This window comes from Simochromis diagramma, unplaced genomic scaffold (genome assembly GCF_900408965.1).
Source record: "Simochromis diagramma unplaced genomic scaffold, fSimDia1.1 OVJJ01000419.1, whole genome shotgun sequence".
Taxonomy (NCBI): Eukaryota; Metazoa; Chordata; class Actinopteri; order Cichliformes; family Cichlidae; genus Simochromis; species Simochromis diagramma.
In genome coordinates this window covers 304,403-326,616 of record NW_024387244.1, presented here as the reverse complement: position 1 = coordinate 326,616, position 22,214 = coordinate 304,403, and the positions used below count along the sequence as shown (strand labels likewise).

Sequence of the window (22,214 nt, the reverse complement as noted above, 5' to 3'; positions counted from 1 at the left end):
TAACCACGTTCATTATGCGCACATTCCACTGGCTGATTCAGTGCTAAAGTTTGGCGTGGCACACGCTGGCTCCAGTCCATGAACCGAGTTTTTCTTTGTTCAATCAAAAGAATATTTACGCAATAAAGCCAAACGACAAAAATGAATTGATCAAAACTTTATTTGGCCCACAAATAATTCATTGCTCATAACTTGTCTCTGGCTTGAAACATTAACGTTATGTGCGCACATGCTCTCAGTGCTTATTGGTTATTTTAGAAAGCTTCATAAAACAGTTCAACAAACGAATGGCGCAAGTGAATCTTCTCATGTCCACCAGCTGGGAAGCACCGATGTAATTCAGAGGGACACATGGTTTCCCTTAAAGATGGTCCAGGCTTCCCCCCTTATAAATGTGCCATTCATTTCCATTGTTAGTTTAATTCCTCGGGGTCCTCTCATAACATGCAGACAATAGCTTTCATTTGAACAGAGCAGATCTCCCAGCTGGTAGGAAATGTTTAGAAACGAAGAGAAGGCCTCTTTTACGCAGTGACTGTTTCACACACGGACAACGTGGAACAACCTGCCAGAACCCCCCCCCCCCCCACACACACACACACGCACACCCACCCACACCATGTTGCTGATATCCGCTCAGGCTGCAGATTCGTAGGTGACTTCTTCTTACATGTGCAGTTGCTATATTGGTTCACTCGGTTTTTAGCTTGACTTCCATAAATATGACACGCTTTTTGTTATTCAGCGTCCTGTAACTGCACTGGCTGGTCAGTGTGGCAAAACAAATTCAGTACGTTTATGTTCTTCAGTGCCTGCTTTAACAACACTTGGTGGACTGCCTTGGCATGCATTCAGCAGAGACTCCCTCCGTAGATGGGCCTAGCTGCTGCTTCAAACCAGTCGGGTGTCATTCCTGCATCAGGCACAGCACAGAGCGCCTCGGGCCAAACGGCCTGCTAATTTTTTTTATTTTAGATGAGATGAGAAGGTTTACTTTTGTCAGCATTTAGGCGCTGAGCACCTTCTACAGCTTTGACATAACCGCCAGTGGGACTGTGATAATTCTGAGTCAGGGTTGTTTGAAAAAGATAAACATTATCCATGAGTCCAAATCTAGACTAAACACGTCGCTCCCGTTACAGATTAAGAACTGCGTTTCTGGAAAAAGTCGCGATAGATGATGAGCTTTGTTCTTCAAGTGGCAGATTTGATGATCCTGATCGTAAATGGTTAATGATTTTTCTTCGTTTCTAGCTGAGGGTGGGGCTCTAGAAGCAACTCAGCTGATGCAATGCTGCCATAGGAGTGATTGTTGGCATAAAAAATATTATTACTGTATAAAGTGTTCACATTAAATGTAGCCCTTATCCAGCCGGCCTACAATCTCCAACATGCTTATATACTCCAAGCCAAAGGGTGTAGAAGTAACGATAATAATAATGACAACCTTTCTTTCTTTCTTTCACTTCACATTTTGTAACTTCTGGCCTGAACTCTCATAAAAGCAGAGCTGGGGTTTTCTTTGTCTCTCTGAGGGTTGGCTCGGGAAGGCTTAACAGAATAGTTCTCTGACAACCTCTACCGGTTTTTCCTGCAGATGCGCCCCAGGCTTCACGGGGACGAGCACACAAACTAAAACATGCAGTGAATTAGATTAAAGATGACGGACACTTTTTTTTCCTTTTGCAGACTCACATCAACGAGTCATGAGAGGAAACGATGTTTATTCTCTCTCTCCCGAGATGATTTACTCTTTAATAACGTCTCTAATCTGGATTGACAGAAATGTAAGAAGGCGGTGACTCTCGCTCTCTCATGAGTGGGTGTGTCTTCGTGTCTGAACACGGCGTGCTCCAGTAGATAGACAGCTGCATTCACCTTTCTACCTGCCAGGTGAGACACGGAAAAGACAGTCAAGTCCTCGCAGTAAACCCGCTTCTTCACCATTCTGAGAGGAGCTGAACGCGAGTGGTCCGCTGACCCTGCACGCCGGACAGGTGAGCTCATTTACCTGTAGACACACACCGTGCTGCTGTTTTGTTTGCGCAGTTATGCTAACCATTTAACCAACTGCCTTGCTGATCAGGATGTATGTAATCGTGTTTTCCCCTCCCCAGTTTCCAGGTAAAAAAAAACCCAGACAATCAAAAACACCTGTTGCGTCCGGCTGACCTGCGATTATCAGCGCGACCCGCAGTGCTCAGTATCATTAACCAGGTACCAACACCTCGGTAGGCCCGCACTTGTGAGCTCCAGCAGGTACAGGAAGAGCACCAAACGCCTGCCTCTGTCCGCAGAGAGATTCCCGCCTGCAGAACTTGTGTTATCCGCACAGCTGGAAACTTTGCCTGGGAATTTCTGTGCTCAAAAAATTTCAGTCATTGTTTCTGGTCGTGTGTGTAACTTCCCATCCCGGCCTTTAGCGCAGGGCTGCCTGCCACATGGTTTGGAGGGATTTCTGTAAATCATGTTTTAAATCTGGGCTGCATAATTGAACTATTTCAGCGTCACTGACTGTTACACGAGCAGAGTCAACATCAGTGTCACCACTGTATCATTTGATTTAGCAGCACTACAACCCAACAGCTGCATGCTGGTGGGCCTGACCTCCTCATGCATCTGCTGTCCCAGCAGAATCTGATCTCCAGAGGATTGTAGCGTTTCCTTTAAGACTGCCCAAACTGAAGCCGATCACAGCAGCGGCCGCTTTTCTGGCTGTTCAGGTGTAGCTTCCAGTAGTTCAGTTGTGACATATCCCATGGAGGGCATGGCAGTGGTGTTACCACTTGCAGACAAACCTTCAGTATTTCAGGTATGTTGGTGAACCAGCTCTGTTCTCAGAGGAAGGGTGTGACTGTACTTTTCTTTAGAGTGGCAGAATTTAATTAAAACTCTGACAATAAAAGGCTACCTGCTGCTGGCACTAAACACTTCACACAAGGATGTTATCGCACACTGAGTACATGACTTTAACATGATGAAAGGAAAAATGATTGCTTGTTTCCCTATGCAGCAATACAAATAAAGCAGCACTTCCTGCTATACTGTGTCTTCCTTTCATTTAGCATGGCTGAAATCACCTCAGTGACACTTAAAACTGAAGAGTGATACGAACCGTCACAGTCCAAACTGATTTTTTTTTTTTTTTTTTTGAGTAGTAGGTGTAGTTTCTTGAAGTCTGTTTTCAAGAGGACTCAAAATCCAGAGGCTTTGAGCAGTTTCTGCCTTTGGAAACTCAAAACCTCTACTACAGGTAGCTCTGTGGTTACATGTGCCAGGGTCAGAGGTCACTGAAGGCTTCAAACCTTCTGCATTATGGATTCTCCCACATCAGGCGGGCCCCAGAGGGGGTGACTGCAGGTCGTCATGAGCAGAGAGGAGTGAAACTAAGGTCACTGAATATCTTGACCAATAAACTAATGTGACCTTTAACACTAACCCCCCCCCCCCCATATTCTTATCAATGACTAAAGCTGTGGGATGAAGCGGGCATGTCAGGTGAGATGTGCTGAGTGGCCTACAGCTTCACAAACACGTTGTATTCATGGTGTAAATGCTGATGCAATTTATTACATTTTGAGATGCTACAAGTAAAAGCAACTTAAATTCATTTTACTTTAAAAAGTCCAACATGTTGATTCATGATTGGTAGATTGCATAAAGCCCTAAATCAAAGAAAACAGACAACACATGAAAGTAAAGTCATATCTGAAGCACAACATACACAAATACACATCACTGTGATCTGTACCCTCACCCACTGGAAGCACGTCCACTAGGTGGCGCTCTCATCAAAGAATAAATTAGGGAGACCCACCACAGTGGGTGCGCTAGCTCCGCTACAACCACAACTTTTAATCCCTCCAATTTGTAAAGTCCCTGAAAAACAACATGTATATGGCACATCTCATTCTGTCAACAGCAAGTAGCACATACTGTAGTTCAATGACGGTTGCATGTTTGTTCAACGCACTACGAGAGAAGAGTTTCTGCTTACAGCACAGGGGCTTGTTCTCCACGCAGATTTATAATTTCAGCAACATTTATTACAAAGCAAAAACTACGCAGCACCAAATGCTCAATGAGTGAATCATTGTGTGGCAATCGCAAACATTTCAGCAATGTGCTCTTCATTATCCGTTTTTCCCCCTCTCATAACCAAAAATATCAGGACCTGAAGAAATATAAAACAAAACACTAGAATATCTCCTTTCTGCAAGCAGGAAGTATGAGACCGGACAGTCCTGGAAGTGACAGCGGGGAAGCTTGGCCAATGAAAGCTGAGGAAACAATGTGAGGAAAACAGAAAGAAATTTACAAAAATAAATATAAAGCTCCCTTTCTCAATAAAGACAACGAGCAGGATACAAGTTTCATGGAGGGAGAACCGAACAGTTTCCACATGATTTGGTCGAATGTAAAAAACAAGAACGCAGATTTAAACACAGCGTCTGAGCATGAACTCAGGTTTGACACAGGCAACACATGCATTTCATTTGGTACTGGTTTCTTTTATGGGCCAGCTGGAAATGACAAGCTCATATGAAATATTGACAGAAGACTGAAATACTGTACAGCAGTATATGTGAGCACATATTTAGTTTCTACAGAGAGATTATTATTGGCTGTTTGCAGCTTTAGCCCTTTCTGATAATAAAGAGGGAGCCAGTTAATATTGATACAGAGCTGAAATGCATGTACACATCTGTACACTCTCAGTAAGCATGCACATAGAAACAGTGAGTCATATACAGTCATACCACTACAGTTTAAGAAAGACGGGGTTAAGTGAAAAAAAAAAAAAAAAGCTCCCCTCACAAGCAAAAAAAACGCAAACACATCGAGCTGATCGATGTCCACGGATCGCCGCTAAGCTCCACCTCTTCTGCGCTGGAACAAGGTGGGAAACATATGAAAGCCAGAGCTACCAGCACCGAAATCAAGGCTTATTTCTTTGTTTTATAATTACAGCAAATAAAACAAAATATAATGCATCCCCTTCAGAGTCAAAGGCTGTGTGGCACATGGGCAGCCCTCACAGGGCCTCGCTGCACAGCACGGCGAGAACAGAGGCGCAGCACGCTGTAACAAAGAAGCTGCCACGTTGGTATCTAAGACACTGGAACAGCCACAGTGGACCAGGCAGGCATGTCCCATGAAGAGTCTCGAGGAACTCTGTTACATCCAGCAGAGGCTTTAAGCCCTTTGATGGCACACAATGACCACAGCAGGGGGGGCAGTTCCTTCATTTACACAGCAAAGAATCATGGGAGATTTCTTTTGGCTAGGCTTAATGTCACATCAGTTCAAAGAAATATGCAATCACATTTTACAAATCATTAAAAAAAAAAAAAAAAGATGTGTATTTCTAGCACTCACACATCCACTTCCTCAACTTTGGAGGACATTAAAAAAAATAAATCCCACTGCCAACTCATGACTGTCCAAAGGATTCTGGCCAACAGAGTGTGAATGGGTGAAAATAAAAGATAAACACACACACACACACACACACACACACACACACACACACACACACACACACACACACACACACACACACACACACACACACACACACACACACACACACACACACACACACACACGAGGACTGACAGCATGTGTGCACACGGTCGAGAGCCTGAGTCACCGCTTGTGATAGGCACCTGAAAAAGATGGAAGAGACAGAAAATGAGCTCCATATACTGCAGTGTAGCGCTGCCACAAACGATTGATAGTCGACGCAATCGTGACTAGTTGACCAATCGTGGCCCTGCTGCAGTGCAATTTATGCTGCAGTGTTTATGAACTGAACCCAAGGTAGAGTTCAGGAGTTTATTAATATGAGTGACGAGAAACCAGCTCTGGTCGAACGCCTTCAGCACTCTCACGTGTTCATGTAGGCAGTGCTAAGAAAATAAAGGGAGATGTTCCTATTTAGACATTTGGCCAAAACAAACCACTTGAAAGAAATGAAGATGTTCATTTTAACATTGATGATGTCAAAGATGAGGCCCGGGGACCAGAAAACTGGACAGCAATGAAAAATGTAAACTTTAGACTTTTAACTGGTTTTTTTCCTACTGATAAATGACCAAAGTAATCAAGTAAACTTTTTGTTTGTTCATTCCCAACTTCAAGCTTATTTGGATGCAAACAACATCGGGGAAAATACAGTCGGGTCTACGCTTTAGCACGGAAACTGCATTACTGAGAGTCTTTAATGATCTTCTCTCAATCGCTGACTCGGGGCGCCTGTGGTCTTAGCTTTGCTCGATTTGTCCTCTGCTTTTGATTTGGTGGACCATAAAGTCCTTTTAATGAGGCTTAAGGTGGGCATCACGGGCAGTGCCCTTAGCTGGTTTAAATCCCATCTCTCAGAAAGGTCCTTTTCTGTCACCATAGGTACCTGCTCCTCCTCCATTGCCCCGGTCACCTCTGGTGTCCCCCTGGGGTCTGTGCTGGGTCCTATGCTGTTCTCTTTATACTTGTTACCCTTGGGCCGAATCCTTGAAAAATACAATATTTCTTTCCACTTTTATGTGGATGACATTCAAATCCATTTTGAACTGGCTGAGGATGTCACGTCATCGTTGCAACACTTCTTCAATTGTATGAATGAAGTTAAAAACTGGCTGCTGAGCAATTCCCTCATTCTCAGTGATAAGAAGATGGAAATTCTAATCGTCGATAGTCAGGCTGAACTCAATGATGTATTTGGGCCCTTTGCTGACTCTCTTTCTGATACCTGGGTGTTGTCTTGGACAGTTCCTCTAAGCTGGACAAACATGTGTCCTCGGTAGTTGAATCCAGTTTCTATCAATCACGTCTAATCTCCAAGGCCAAGCCCTACATACCACGTAAGGACCTTGAAAAACGTATCCATGCCTTTGTTACATCCAGATTAGTTTACTGTAATTCCCTTTATGCTGGTCTCCATTCTGCCCTCGTTCAAAATGGGACTGGTAGGTTTGAGTCTATTACTCCGGTTCTTTCTGACCTGCACTGGCTTCCCATTAAAATCGCATTGATTTTAAAATCTTATTGTTCACGTTTAAAATCATAAATAATACCACACCCAGCTATCTCACTGATCTCCTCAGCTTTTATACCCCTGGGGGAGCGCTTAGATCAGCAGGCCAAATGCTCCTGGTGTGACCTACATCTCGGCTCAACACCAGAGGTGACCGAGCATTCGCCTCTCTTGCACCCTACCTCTGGAATAACCTTCCTCAACCTATATCTGCGTGTTTGTAATGGCACTGTGTTTTATCGTTTTGCTCTGATTAAAGCTTATAGTGTTGAACCTTCAGCCTTTAGCTTGTGCCTACTGTATATTGCATAGTTATGCCTCCCACCTGTCAGTATATTTGTATCTGTAACTGCACTTAATTGATTCTGTGAAGCACTTTGGCACACCCCTGGTTTTGAAATGTGCTATATAAATAAAACAAATAAAAAAAACAAACTTCTTAGTTAAATACTGTAGTATTACTAGTATATTTAGTTAATTAAACTTCTGAGCCAGTGTTGAGTCTGACAGCCTGATGTATTTCTATCTGCAGATTCAAAGTTAACTCTTCCTTTGCAGAACACACGCAGCCAGGAACGCTGGGAGAGACACGGCTATTAGCATCAAGCAGACTAAAGTGCAAAAACACCACAGTGTTGAAAAAGGGCAGCAGCCGCCTTGTTTAGGTTTTCATTTACCTCTGTAAGTTGGATCAGGTCTGGCCGGAGCGCGAGGGGCAGCAGGGTGATCTGGGTAGACGTAGCCAGGACTGACATTCTCATAGTCATGTGTGCGCGGCTGTGGAGGCCTGAAACACGTGCAAAACATTAATACATTTCTGCTTCTTTACCGACTGGACATTTCTTCTGGTGAGAGCCGTGTACCTCGGAGGCTTGTAGTTCTTCTGCCTTTGGTACTCGTACTCCTCTCGTGTCCTGGGCCGGACAACATCCTCGGAGTTTGGCTGGAAACCAACAGAAATTATGGTTCTCGTCCCACAGAGGAAGTACAGTCTTATATGGAAAAAGCACGCATGTTAAAAATATGCACGGTCATGGAAAATTACCCTGTAGTCTCCCTCTTGCCGCCTCCTCTCCACTGCCATCCTTTCCATGGCCAGCCTCTCCCGCTCCTTCTCTTTCTCCCATTCGCGATTCTTCCTGTACTCCTTTTTCTCCTGCTCCATCAGCAGTCGGGCGATTTCCTGGCAAAGCGAGGCGACTAGGTCATTTACCCCAGAATACGTCCTACATGTCACATGACATAACTCTACACAAGCGTCTCAGATGTCATCAGAGAACACCTGGTTCACACGAAGCAGCCAAAGCGACACCTCCAGTGCTGCAGAGCATCTTTGCACGTAACATTTATCCATGTTGGAGGAGGAGTTTCCACACACTCACCTCGTCTTGTGCCACTTGGGCTGCACGCACGTGCATCTGGCTCGCCTGAAACCAGAGAAAAGGTTACGTTCTCACACAGATGTTACGTGATGTTGGAAACACACAAGAAAAACACTTTCAGTTTGGTTTTTGACATCAAGGCTTCAAGTTCTTTACAGCTTTGATAACAGAGTCAAATGCTTTACTGTCATTGGCTGCTCTGGAGCCAATCACGTTTCATCATGTCAAATCAAATAATGCACAACAAAAATACATTTATGGGCAGAGTTATTCAAACCTTTTCATTTCTTTACAAAACTGATTTCTAAACAAAGAAGAAGAAACTCAACCACACACAGACCGACAGACCTTTAACTTTGCTCTTTGCTCACACTGTTTACTAACTATAAGCTAATGTGATTGTTCCCTGTACGTCACGGTGTGTGTGCACATAAGGACAACACGTACTTCTCTTCTGGTTTCCTTCCTGACCTTAATTTCCTCCTCTTGCAGTTTCCTGGCCACCTCCAGGTCCTTCAGCTCTTGCTCGCGCAGATCGAGCTTGGTCAAACCCTTGGTGGCCTCACTCAGTCCGTACTCAGTCTCTGGCATTACTGACCCGCCGCCACGGTGCGCAATACGACCTGCAAAAGGCAAATCATGACTAACAGAGCAGGGCTGCGACGATTATTTATTAGGATTCGCTTCAGCAAAAGGAAATCTCATCTTAAAGGTGCAATTTACACAATTACAGAATAAAGTAAAGTTCGTATCATTTTTCTTGATAAATTAAAATGATTTATGGATCAAAATCATTTGTCTGTTGAATGATCAATAATTTGATGCCACATTCACACAAAAATACATTCAGCAGCAGTTGGATCAAAGCCAATGCACCTTTAAAGGGCTGCAGTGCATCTCCACTGGTGTTGTTCGCTGTGTTTGGGTCATTTAAACCTGTGGCAGATCTCAGATCAGTTAAAACCATGAAATGGTAAAGTTTAGCTTGTTCAATTGACAAGAACACACAACCAGCTCTGAAGCCCTTTATCAAGGAAACATTTGAGCTTACAAAGCTCATCAAGCCATAAGAAAGCACACAGCACACGCCTCACTCCAAGCACAGAGACAAGAAAACTCCACACAAGGCGAAATAAATCATTGGCCTCAAACCTGAAATCACAACATCGCTGATCCTGAAAACAGTGAATCTAACGTGTGTGTTAGCGATCGCTGTTAGACTGACCCACCACCTCAGACTGCCACAGAGAAAGGTTTAGCACACCACACACACCCCCCCGCAGAGCCCAGAGGGAGCTCGGGGTGATACCTGTCTCTCCGCTGGGTTGACTATGACTGCGTTCCCTGCCACGACCCTCCCCCTGCTGGAGGTCCCAGAACTCCCTGCTGTCTCCTCTGCCTTCATCGCCCCTATGATCTCCAAACAGCTCGTTGGGGCTGGACTGGACACGGTGCCGACCCCTGGTCCTCTCAAAATCCTCCTCTTCCCCCTCCCAGGAAGCCCTCCCTTCCCTCAGCCGCTCCCGGTTGTGGGCTGGCTCCACAAAGGCCTCTTCGAGTCCTCTCTCCCTGCTCCGGGTTCTCGCTCTTTGTCTTCCTTTATCTCGATGTCCGTGTCCCTCTAGCTCTCTGTCCAAACTTCGTCCTCTGTCTCTGGATCTTTCTCCGTCCCGCCCCTCTGCTCTTCCCCACCTGAGGTCCTGGTCTCTGTCCCTCCTCCGATCTCTGTCCCTCCTCTGGTCTCTTGCAGTATACCTCTCATATTCCGGTTCTCTGCCTCCGTCTCGGTCGTACTGCCTGTTCTGCTCTCTGACCCACGTTTTGTCCCTCTCTTTAGGAATTTGTACTGGAGGTGGTCTAGCTGGTCTCTCTTTCCTCCTCACCACTCTCTCTGTGTCCTCGTACCCTAAATCCCTGGCTCTGCCAGTCTGTGAGGGCTCGTGCTCTGGAAACCTGTCCCCGTGCTTGCCTCTGTTGTGCATCAGGTGCTCAGGAAAAGGATCTGCGTGCCTGCTACGGCCTCCTTCTCCCAGCAGATAGCCCTCTGGGTATCTGGAGCGACCACGGGGTGCTGCAGCATCCAGTTTTGGGTGTCTGCTCCTTTTAGGTTCTGTTGAACTATAATCTGGAGAGTAATCTTGACGTGAGCTCACCGGAGCATCGTATCGCCCGGGGGACGTCGGTGTGTGATGTCTGGGTTTGTCCAAGTCTAGAGGTCTTCTTGCAGCTGAGCAAAGCAGAGTGAGAAGGCACGATGATGATGATGGTGGTGGTTGATGAAAACAGGGAAAGTTAACAACAACAGACAGGTGTAATATAAGTCAAGACAGTTAGTGAGCACCGGGTTAGATACAGCACCTGTGAGGAGAGCAGTGGTTAGAAGAAAGAGGAAATGCAGAAGATGACATTAAATGACCCAAAACGTCCCGGCAGTTGTTACGGTTGGAAAATTAAAATGTTGCAAAGACAGCAACAGCGAGTGTTAGCCGCTATCAGACAGTCTGACTGGATATAAAGGCACTCAGGACTCATGATGGGACATCAACCAGTATATGATGTTTTTAAATGGTTACAAATGGTCTGCTCCTCCATTGCACTCCACATGCCACTGCTTTTGTAAATACAGACGCTGCAGACACACCAACAAAGCAAACTGATGATCTGAGCACGTCACCTTTAAGAAAACCAGTTTGTTGGGAGTCGACATGTGGCTGAGAAATGTTTGAATGAATACAAATGAAAGGAAACGCACAGCGAGGAACAAAGCTCAGGCCAGTCCTCGACGCACTGCCAGTCAGTGCAATGGCATTCCAGTTATCCAACCAGCAGCAGGGAGGTACGATGCCCACGGGCATTCGCTGTTTGCTCACCTCGTCTCACTTTAAAAAATAAAATATTCTCCTATTTTTAACCTTTTATTCTACACTGACAGCTGTTCAGTGACGAGAAGCAAAATGTTTTTGTACGTCAGAGAGAGAGACTGTGACATCATCACAGTCACAGGTGCAAACGCCCAGTGGTGACGTTACAGGTGAGCAGTTACATAAGTTCTCACAGTCTGCAGTCGATGCAGAGAACAAGCAGGTGGACTGACAGCGAGAGGCTCGCCCGTCCCCGTCTGCGCCGACAAACGCCAACACGGAAACTATTCAAATCAGCTTCTGTGACAGTTTAAATGAACAAACGAGCACAAGATAAAAATCACTCACGAGCACTTTAAGTAGAAACTGTGTGTGTGTTGAATTTTTGCAGAGCACCAAATTGCTAGAAAACCAGACTGATTTTTTTTCTGTTGACTAAAAGGAAAAAAGAGATTTTCCTTTCTGCTTCCTGTGTGGGAGCGACACACTGTAGAGGTTTAGTGTTCTGAGTCAATCTCAGAAACAAAACACCCAAAAGGGTTGAAATGGCAAAGCTGGTAGTCAGCATGTCACATTAAATTTAGCAGCTGCAGAGAGAAAAGCTGAGCTTTTATTAGGAACAGGAAATTTACTTCCTCCCACACTCAGTCACAACTGTGGTTCAAGACCTGCGACCGCACTCATGCCTCAACAAGACGCAATATAAAAAACGGCCGCAGCGCTTCAGGCACAGAAGCAATCGTGATGACATTTTGGATTAGGACTTGCAGCAAAGCTTCAATTTTTCAACATGAAACATAAAATTGTGACACTGAGCCGCTAACACGATTTAGAAGCCCCCAAAAAACACTAAAAACATGTTTTGTTTTTAAATACATCAGGAGTAAATCTAAAATTGCTCCTAATTCACTAAATGCCAACTCTGGTACAAAAGGCTCAAGCAGCGCTCTGCACTGGGAGTAAAAGGACGAGTTATTTCTCTGCAGGAACACGCAAGCCTTCCTTCAGGGTTAATTATGTGCTTATAAATGCATTCCACAATCTTCAAGTCAGCAACAATCGCCATGAGTGTTAGAGACACGCCCACCGCACTCAAAGCTGGAGACAAAACCAAACCCAGCACAGAAACAGAGACCGATCATCTCCCGTGGCCTTACTCATGACTTTATATTCTTCTGTGAAAAGCTGTGAGAATTACTCTTTAATCCTTGAAAGAGTAGTTGTCAAACAGCTGACAGATCATCTGCAGAGGCTTATTTGAAGAGTTTCAGTCAGGTTTCAGAGCTCATCACAGCACAGAAACAGCTTTAGTGAAGGTTACAAATGATCTTCTTATGGCCTCTGACAGTGGACTCATCTCTGTGCTTGTCCTGCTAGACCTCAGTGCAGCGTTCGATACTGTCGACCATAATATCCTATTAGAGCGATTAGAACATGCTGTAGGTATTGCAGGTACTGTGCTGCAGTGGTTTGTATCATATCTATCTAATAGACTCCAGTTTGTGCATGTAAATGGAGAGTCCTCTTCACACACTGAGGTTAATTATGGAGTTCCACAGGGTTCAGTGCTAGGACCAATTCTGTTTACATTATACATGCTTCCCTTAGGCAGCATCATTAGAAGACATAGCATACATTTACACTGCTATGCAGATGACACCCAGCTCTATCTGTCCATGAAGCCAGATAACACACACCAATGAGTTAAACTGCAGGAATGTCTTAAAGACATAAAGACCTGGATGGCCGCTAACTTTCTGCTTCTTAATTCAGATCAAACTGAGGTTATTGTACTCGGCCCTGAAAATCTTAGAAATATGGTATCTAAGCAGATTCTTACTCTGGATGGCATTACCTTGGCCTCCAGTAACGCTGTGAGGAACCTTGGAGTCATTTTTGACCAGGACATGTCCTTCAACGCACATATTAAACAAATATGTAAGACTGCTTTCTTCCATTTGTGCAACATCTCTAAAGTTAGAAATATCCTGTCTCAGAGTGATGCTGAAAAACTAGTTCATGCATTTATTACTTCCAGGCTGGACGACTGTAATTCATTATTATCAGGATGTCCTAAAAACTCCCTGAAAAGCCTTCAGCTAATCCAAAATGCTGCAGCAAGAGTCCTGACAGGGACTAGAAAGAGAGAGCATATTTCTCCTGTTTTGGCTTCCTGTTAAATCCAGAATTCAAAATCCTGCTCCTCACATACAAGGTCTTAAATAATCAGGCCCCATCTTATCTTAATGACCTTGTAGTACCATATCACCCTATTAGAGCACTTCGCTCTCGCTCTGCAGGCCTACTTGTTGTTCCTAGAGTATTTAAAAGTAGAATGGGAGGCAGAGCCTTCAGTTTTCAGGCCCCTCTTCTGTGGAACCAGCTTCCAGTTTGGATTCAGGAGACAGACACTATCTCTACTTTCAAGATTAGGCTTCAAACTTTCCTTTTTGCTAAAGCAATATAGTTAGGGCTGGACCAGGTGACCCTGAATCCTCCCTTAGTTATGCTGCAATAGACGTAGGCTGCCGGGGATTCCCATGATGCATTGGGTGTTTCCTTTCCAGTCACCTTTCTCACTCACTATGTGTTAACAGACCTCTCTGCACTGAATCATATCTGTTATTAATCTCTGTCTCTCTTCCACAGCATGTCTTTATCCTGTCTTCCTTCTCTCACCTCAACCAATCACAGCAGATGGCCCCGCCCCTCCCTGAGCCTGGTTCTGGCAGAGGATTCTTCCTGTTCAAAGGGAGTTTTTCCTTCCCACTGTCGCCAAAGGGCCGCTCATACAACGGTCAGCCGTTTTACAGATAGAAAACTAGCTTTGCTCCGACAGCCATAAGTCAGCATAAATGAGGCATTTACATAAGTCAGCGGTGCTCTCCTCACCTCCATGATCTTCATCAAAGCGCGTCTCCAGCTGCTTATGTCTCCTCCTGTCCTCTTTCATCTCCTTCTCCTGCAGCTTACGAGCGATGGCCTACAACAAAACAACGCAACAGTAAGCACGTCGTCCCGCATCAATATAGAAATGTCCCACTTAGACAAAGGTCATATTTCTTTGGGTGCACGTACAGTAGCTCCCTTCTCAGGCCAATTAGCACATGCTTCGTACACCTTATGGAGCACGTAGGAGGCGATCTGACCCAAGTTAGCTCACTCTGACTAATCTAACACATAAACAGTGTTGCTGATTGGGAAACAGAATCTAGGATTTCTCAGCTTTCCCATTTATCAACAATGTCATTGTAATGTTTAAAAAAAAAAAAAGGTCCTAATTACTTAAAAAAATAAAATAAAATAAAATAAAAGTGGAAACAAAGGCGCAATGATTGGAAAAGAATGACCCGCCCAAAACAGGAAGACTAGAAACAACTGAGGGGTAGAAACAAGCAGCACTGCCCTCAGGTCCACTTCTTACCGCATCTTTCTCTTCTTGCTGTCGCTGTCGCTCTGCCTGTCGGACCAGCTCCTCCTGAATCTCCTGGGCGATCTCGTTATCTTGCCGCTCGCTGGGGTTCACATGTGGTGTAAGCATGTACGAAGAGAAGAAGCGGGAAAATGTTACAGCAGGGATGTAATGGAAGGACATTTTTAAATTCACAGCTTTGCTTAAAGATGCATATTTACACTGACACATTTGTTAAATAAGCATCATTACACTTTTCAAGTCTCAATTATTCTGACGACAAACTCACGCAGTGGTGCTGAAACCGGCCCTGGTGCTACACACGTTAGATTGTTGTGTATATAAAGGTTTCAAAGCCTCACTGACTTCAACACTGTGAAAATGATACCCTTTTTTGTCACTTACAGTTTTCAGTAATTCTGTTTCATAAGGGGAGTCAACACCCGAACCCTCAGCTTTGAAGTCATCCAGCATGTTGTGAATGATGGTCAGCGCGCCTGAGGCAGGAGCAGGAGGATCTTAGCTTACTGCAGTGTTGATCTCACTAGCGCCTTGGCTCACTCTCATCTTTGAAGCTGCACGATTTAGTCAAAAACACCATCTGCCTGCAGGGCTGGTGTGTGAAAATCCTTACAGTGTGTGCAGACGCACCCGAGTGTGAAATCTTACTAACAGGAGGAGGAGCTTATCCAACCCACGCCGTACCTGGATTTGACCCGAGTGGTTAACGGCTTAGGATGAATTAAAGTGGCACATGTAAACAAACTGCTGCACCTGCGTGTCTTGAAACAGTACGTGCTGAGAAAGAAGTGATGCTGTTTAGTCCGGTCTAAGTGGCGAGTGTGGGATAGACGGTGAGCTTGGAACAAGACCGGCAGCACCGGCCTGCGTGCATCGGTGAGGCGTCTGGCCTCGCACCCAGGGAGTGCAATCCTTCTACTCGAGCCCTCCATGTTTATGTGTGTTTAAAATAAGTGGGTTCTGCGAGTCAGCGCTTTTATGTTGATTAAAACTGCAGAGCACAGAAGGACTCCAAGTGCCTTTTTGCACACTTGGGATGCAACTGCCGCTTTGGACTGAAACAGAGACAGAGCTCTCTGCTATGTTCAGCGGAGCCAGATTTATGTTTCTGCATCAGGCCACTGTGGTTAGTAAGTGTACATGCTGCATTGCTTTGGACATGCAGTTGGAAGCAACCCAAACCCCTCGGGGAATATAATTATACATCAGCGGTGACAAAGACACCACACAGACTCCATAACAACTGAAGAAGATCTGCTTATGCCGTTTGTTTCTGCATGTTTCTAAAGCAGGATAAAGACTGAAAGCATTTTGTAGGTTAGCATGAGTCTCCTAACACAGATATAATATGTCTTTAGCACAGACCTGTTAGCAAGTCTGTTACATCCTACGCCTAATTGACGCATGGCTCAGCAACATCTCCTCTTAAATAATCTGAAAACCAGCTGGTCAGCAGAACCAGCTCCAAACCTCATGATTGCTCCTTGGCAAAAACAAGATTGAAAGCATACTGAATGACAGGATCTTCTCATTTATAACAATAACAGTGTTAAACCTACTCTGAACAATCACTCAGCAGGAGTCACCTAGAGCGCTGCGCTGGCTGACCTCGCTGCTGAAGCACAAATCTGTCCGAGGACGGGGTTTGGGAGTAATTACATGAGATTAGACTAATTGGAAACAGATGCCATCATCAAAGTAACTAATAACGCTCACAGCGAGTACTGCTGAGTAATCTGATGGCTTTAAAAGTCCTCGAGGTGCATCGAGTGCTTCATTTCAAAAACCAAACATCCAACCAGCAGATCCTTAGTTTTCTACTTGGACAAATGTTGCTCATATGCACAACTATAACCAGGCGCATGCTTTTATGCAACTGCTGACTCTAGTATGACTTTTCATTAGCACAAAGCTCAATGAATAAATGTGCTCCATGGCATTATTGATTTGGACTTTTTCTGATCCATCAGCCACATCTCCAGTAATTCCTGCTCTTCTTACATTTAACAGGTGTGTATGAGGCTGACGTGCGAGGGACACCTACATGGCAACGTTCTCTTTCTGAGTCTTGATCTTGGCCCTCTCATCCTCCTCCTCTTGGAGCTTCTTGGCCACCTGCAGGTCGTTCTGCACCAGACGGCTCTTATAGACATTGGAGGCCAAGTGGCTCTCAACTGTTGAGACACACACACACACACACACACACAGACACACACACACACACACACACACGCTTTACTATCAGTGAGATAACATAAATGTTGAACAGCAGAGGTTATTTGCACGTCTACACTTCAGCGTCTGAGGAGCACCAACTACTCTTTAGCTGATCGGCTGAGGACAAGAGAAACGCCGCGGCCGTTTCAGCCTCTGCTATTCAACAGACTGCGCTCTCAGTCGCTGAGGAATGAATGTTGGCGGCTGAGGCGTCGTTCCAAGGTTGTGTGACGGCATGCCGTCGACCATAACAGATGAGAAATCCTGCTTGCTGACGCACTTCTAGCACTTTGTAAGCAGCGCATCACTCACTCGCTCAGTTCTGTTCACTTTGTTATTGATCCGGGACAAAATTACATTTGGCAATTTGTACGCGAGGAGCTCCATAAGGTCTGTGTTTGTGATCGGTGGGATGGAAACAGGAAACCATGTCACAGCTGTGCCAACATGATAAAGAGTCGAGGGACTGACATCGATTTTTGGGGGTTCTCTTGAATGACGCTGTGATTAATTTTTCACGTGCTGACAGCCCATGAAAAAAAAATAAGTCTGAAGGTATAACTGAAGTCACACCGTAAAATGAAGGACATTTATCCACTGCCATGTTTGCCGTGTCAACAGCAATCTGGATTCATCTTTCAAGGAAACAAAACGGACGTTGTGAAATCTGTTCATAAAACACATCCTCTGAAGAGGCCTCGGGCCATTCAGGAAAAGAAACAACGCCGAGCTGTGAGAACAGACACACGAGTGGAAATCTGCACGGTGAAAAGAAGCAAACACAGAAACTGAAGATGCCAAGTGCTGACACGGCCTTGCAGAAATGTTTCCATGTGACATTTGGACACTTTGCTGTTCTGCATGCTCAACATTTTGAATGGGAACAAAAGCCAGCTGTATCTGCACATGAACACAAACTCAATGTGCTTAAAATCTTCTTTTGGACGCCATCTGCTGATGTGATCCATGAAAGAAAAAAAAAAAAAAACAAAACAAGGGGGGGGGGGCACTGCATATTTAGAGGACTACTGAAACATTAAATGGCATCCTCCCTTTTGACTTCCAGGGTCAAAGGTGAAAGAACACTCTGCCAACACAAACCTGATCAGTTATTGTGGCAACAAAGGAGCAAATGGAAATGAGCCTTGGTTGTAGATCCCTACAGCTTTAAAAGGGCACAATCACATTCATTACAGCTAATCTGCACTGAGGGTGTGGCTGGATGACATCTGCCTTCCTCTTATTTAGCAGAGCTCGTGGCATAATTTACCTTTATATGGTTTTACAATAGAGGAAACAGAAAGACAAACTAGTGTCCTCTACAGCAGCGCGTTCTCTCGGTTCACACTCTAAACTTAGTGCAAAGGTTCACCAGACTCACCGTCTCTGATGCACGGAAAGAACCTGAAAAAGACGTTGATGTGAGATTTCAACAACTTCTCTTGATGCAATTACAAACAAAACGAGGGGACGTAGCCCTCTATAATGACTCTAATTACTTGCATATGTGCTCACATTAAAGTACCAGCTAGCGTAAAAGGAGACACAGACGCAGTGTGTTCAGCTCTACAATCAGAGCTTTCTGTGCTACAGCTGCTGCACCCAAAAAAGCCACATCACTGCTCTGATGCAGAGCTTTGTGGAGTCCCGCAACATGGCTCGACTAATTGTGTACCAGGGTTTATACGGGCTTAATCAGACTGCAGCCACTGACGCCGCGCTCTGCCCTGCAAAAAGCAAAGTGGAGCATTGCGGGCTGCATGCATGCTTTTACTGCTACAAATAAAACATAATTCAAAGCTTGATTTTTAGCAAAGTGATACCAAATGATTTAGGAAAGAAACAATCTGCAGTTACATAAAAAGCCCAATGCAGAAAATAGTGCAATAATAAATGGCACCAAGTGTTTAAACAGACTCTCCACATACAGACCTCTCTGTATAAACTTGGATTTCTGTCACGTGAATAAAGCAGCCACGCTTTCGTCTGCCTGAACACAGTCAGGGAAAGCAAACGTCTGAAGGAGGGAGAAGGCAGCACTGTTTGTCAAACGCTTGTTTTACCCGTGACACTCCTGAATGAATGAGAACCACTGCCTTAGGATGAAGAAAAACCCCAAACATGACTAATGTGTAGATGCTTACTTTCTTGTTCCTGGAGGTTATAGGCCAGGGAGTGGTCCTCCAGCACGGCAAAGTCTCGGCACACTAAAGAAAGGAAGAAAAACAGGCTTCATTTAAAAACGAGTGCTGGAAAGTGTAGCAAACGTTACAATCATTCAAACAGCCCCATGTATTCAAACACAGAGCTATGCTACCAATTAACACAAGCTTGAGGAAGAAGAGACGTCAATTTGAATCGGACTTCTCACGGTTTCCCGCGTTTAACATCTGGCAGGTCTTCCCTCATGTGCTTAATCAATAAAAATGAATTTAAAGTGATGACGGAAGGCAAAGTGTCAGGATTCCACCAACAGGGAATCAAATGTGTCACGATACCGAGAAACTACTTTGACTGAGAAACTACTACTAAAACTGTTTTTTTGTTTTTAATCTGATAAGCTGAGCAGAGTGCTTCGCTGCACAATGAGCACATCATTCTTAGTTACACAAAGTGATTTTAGATCCTGTCTGACCTTCTGGAATTTGTTTTTGGATCTGAGATGAACTGAAAGTGAAAGAGGAAGCGCTCTGCACTCAGACTAAAAAAGCGCTCAGGGTTTTTTATCTTGACAAGTTATTTTAAGGTGAGAAGAAGTGAGAAAACATTTTGTTGCTGCCCTGAAGTGCAATTCAAAAGGCAACATTTAGTTGCTCATCTAGCAGAAAACACATCCCAAAGACAGTAAAATGAAACGTGTTTGTGTATAGCCAAATAAGCTACAGTAAGTAAAGTAAGATTAACCTGAATTTTCTATCTAAGCCGAGTTTTTATGACGCAGGACTTTTTTCCTGTCATTTTCAGGCCTGACCAAAGACTAAAAGTCCACCAGCCACAATCTCAGCTCTGTAGGAAGAGAATAAAAATGTTTTCTTAAAGAAAAAAATATGAACTGCTCATTTTCCATATCTACATAACAAATCGAGAGCAAACTTTCCAGGCTTGGTTTCGGTATCACTGGTGCTGCCAAAAGATTCATCCTGAAAACAACAGCTTCGGCTGATTGAGTAGGTGGGGATTTTTTCCTCCGAAACCCCCCCAGCACCAAACGTCATCCCGACACATCCACCTGATCCTTCTCAACGACGCACACAGCTCGTGTCTCTTCACGTTTGCTCCAGATCTTTAACAGCAGACGGTTTCCTGTTAAGAAGAACTAAGGAGGCGGTTTTAGGCCTTTTCACAACCTCAGCTAAACATGAATGTGGACTTAAAAGTTCTGTCAGCGTAGCTTAACTACCCCTACTTAGCAACAGTACCATAGCATCATATAAACAGAATATTCTGTCATGGCTTCATCGAACAGAAAGCCTTCAGCAGTGTGGAGCTGGCACCAGATCGCTTCAACAAAGCAAAAGCAATCTGGCATCATACATATTCACCAGTGTCGATCAGTTTGTGGAGCTCTCTTCCTTACCCACACACGGTCTCCTCACCCCTGCCAAGCTTACAGTCCAAAGATTACTTCATCCACATGAAATATTAATAACCAGTAACTGCCTGTGACGGTGTGACTGTAGAGATCGCTGGGAGGGAATCGACCACCATTAGGCAAACACACTTGATAAATCATCCAGACTGCCTTGTTGTGCACGATGGCTAATGACAGATGCTTTGAAGGAGGATGACACCTCCACCGAGCATTTTCTCAACCATATGCTTAATCTTCTTAGCAAAGAGATTGTATCGTGGCTGCTGCTGCTGCTTTATACGGCAACAGTACTTTAACAGTTGCTTTTAAACAGACTTCAGAAGAATTCAGCACAAGTGAAAGACGGGTTACAGCTGCACTCACGGTTTAGGTTTTCACACCATCATTCATTTCAGGACCTGAAATAGAAAATAGGTCTAACATGTGTGCACTATGCAAATAGATGGACACTTCTGCGTTTAATAAACCACAAGAACATCTAAATATAAGTAAATATTTCAAGTTCATTTCTGCACCTCGTTGTTTTTACTGTTTTCTAACTTTTCCAGCAGTTTTGTAGAGTCCTTCCCAATGCAGACTAGACAAGCAGTGCAGGATTCTTCTCTCTCTGACCAGAATAACAAACATCCTGCCCAGCAGCTGCTTCACACTAACAGGTGCTTCCCACCAGCAAAGCATCCCATCCAAAATGCTTTTCCATATAAACACCCCCGTTTCCATTCTGCTTTTCAAATCCACAAACAATAGCAGACCTAGTTCTGGGTGTCTATGTGGCAAAGAGCTCGTGGAATTCATATTCTGAACAGTCATAACAAGCAGGAGGAAATGGCACCAGAGAATATGAGACCGGGGGCAAAACAACAAACAAAACAAACAGCTTGTGTTCAAAACTCTGGCTGGACCACATACCTTAAAACAGGAAAACAACTCAGGTGACAAAGTTACAAGTCATGTAAACACAGTACATTTCACCAGCCCAGCACTGTGTTTAATATGAGGAGGATCTCACTGTGTCAACATGTACACAACACATAAAACGGTGTTTCCCACTGTAAACCTGTCTGGATGACACCTGCACCCAGACTGACCATCTAACTCCAGCCTGAAAAGACCAGTAAGTGTGCTAGCACCCACTAGCAGCGTGTGCTAAGAGCCACATTAGCCGTAGTGCATGAGACAAACAAATAAACACCTGCGTTTACTCGGTTAACATTAGCCTCGCTAGAGTTATCCTAACGTAACAGGCTGGCTGTTTAAGAGCTAGCTTGCTTTATATTTTTCCAGGAAACATGTTATGTGGACATTACCCTCTTTCACTCCAGGTAGTTTATTCTGGTCGATGCTAACGTTACATTCAGCCATGTTGTCACGGATAATAAGTAAAAACAAGAAAAAGAAAAGAAAAAAACCCGTTGACGGTGAATTACACTTCAGCGTTTCTTCCGAAGGTTAACGGCAGCCTGATTGATCGCCTTTACTCATAAACCCGATTGATGGTTCAGGTGCCGGACGACCCTTTGATTAGTTTCGGTAACCACCCTCTCCTGATACGTCGCCGCTGTAATTGCCAGGCTGTTACTCTGCTGTAGCTAGCTGCCTGTCAGATTGCTAGCGTCCCTCCCTCCCTCCTACACCCGGCCAACGGAGTAAGAGGATATTTCCTGTCTAGATTTTTCAGAATAAAATACCAGCT

The 22,214-nt window shown here is 44.6% G+C and overlaps 1 protein-coding gene across 1 annotated transcript; it reads right to left on the bottom strand.

Moving 5' to 3' along the window:
* Positions 1-1,355: 1,355 nt before the first annotated feature.
* On the bottom strand, positions 1,356-22,149 carry ccdc50a (coiled-coil domain containing 50a). The gene is made up of 12 exons (XM_040052685.1): positions 21,829-22,149; positions 19,074-19,136; positions 16,757-16,886; positions 14,704-14,794; positions 14,102-14,262; positions 9,728-10,737; positions 8,890-9,041; positions 8,419-8,463; positions 8,082-8,219; positions 7,900-7,979; positions 7,714-7,823; positions 1,356-1,886 (listed from the first exon to the last, which is right to left on the bottom strand). The coding sequence occupies exons 1-12, from the start codon at positions 21,881-21,883 to the stop codon at positions 1,705-1,707; spliced, it is 2,217 nt and encodes a 738-aa protein (XP_039908619.1). The 5' UTR covers positions 21,884-22,149; the 3' UTR covers positions 1,356-1,704.
* Between the last annotated feature and the right edge of the window lie 65 nt (positions 22,150-22,214).

Coding starts and splice junctions, on each gene's coding strand:
- ccdc50a (XM_040052685.1), bottom strand. CDS start 21,883: ATGGCTGAATGTAACGTTAGCATCGACCAGAATAAACTACCTGGAGTG. Junction 10,738..14,101: donor TGGCTGTCGGAGCAAAGCTA/GTTTTCTATCTG, acceptor ACTGTCTTGACT/TATATTACACCTGTCTGTTG. Junction 7,824..7,899: donor AAGAACTACAAGCCTCCGAG/GTACACGGCTCT, acceptor CACGTGTTTCAG/GCCTCCACAGCCGCGCACAC.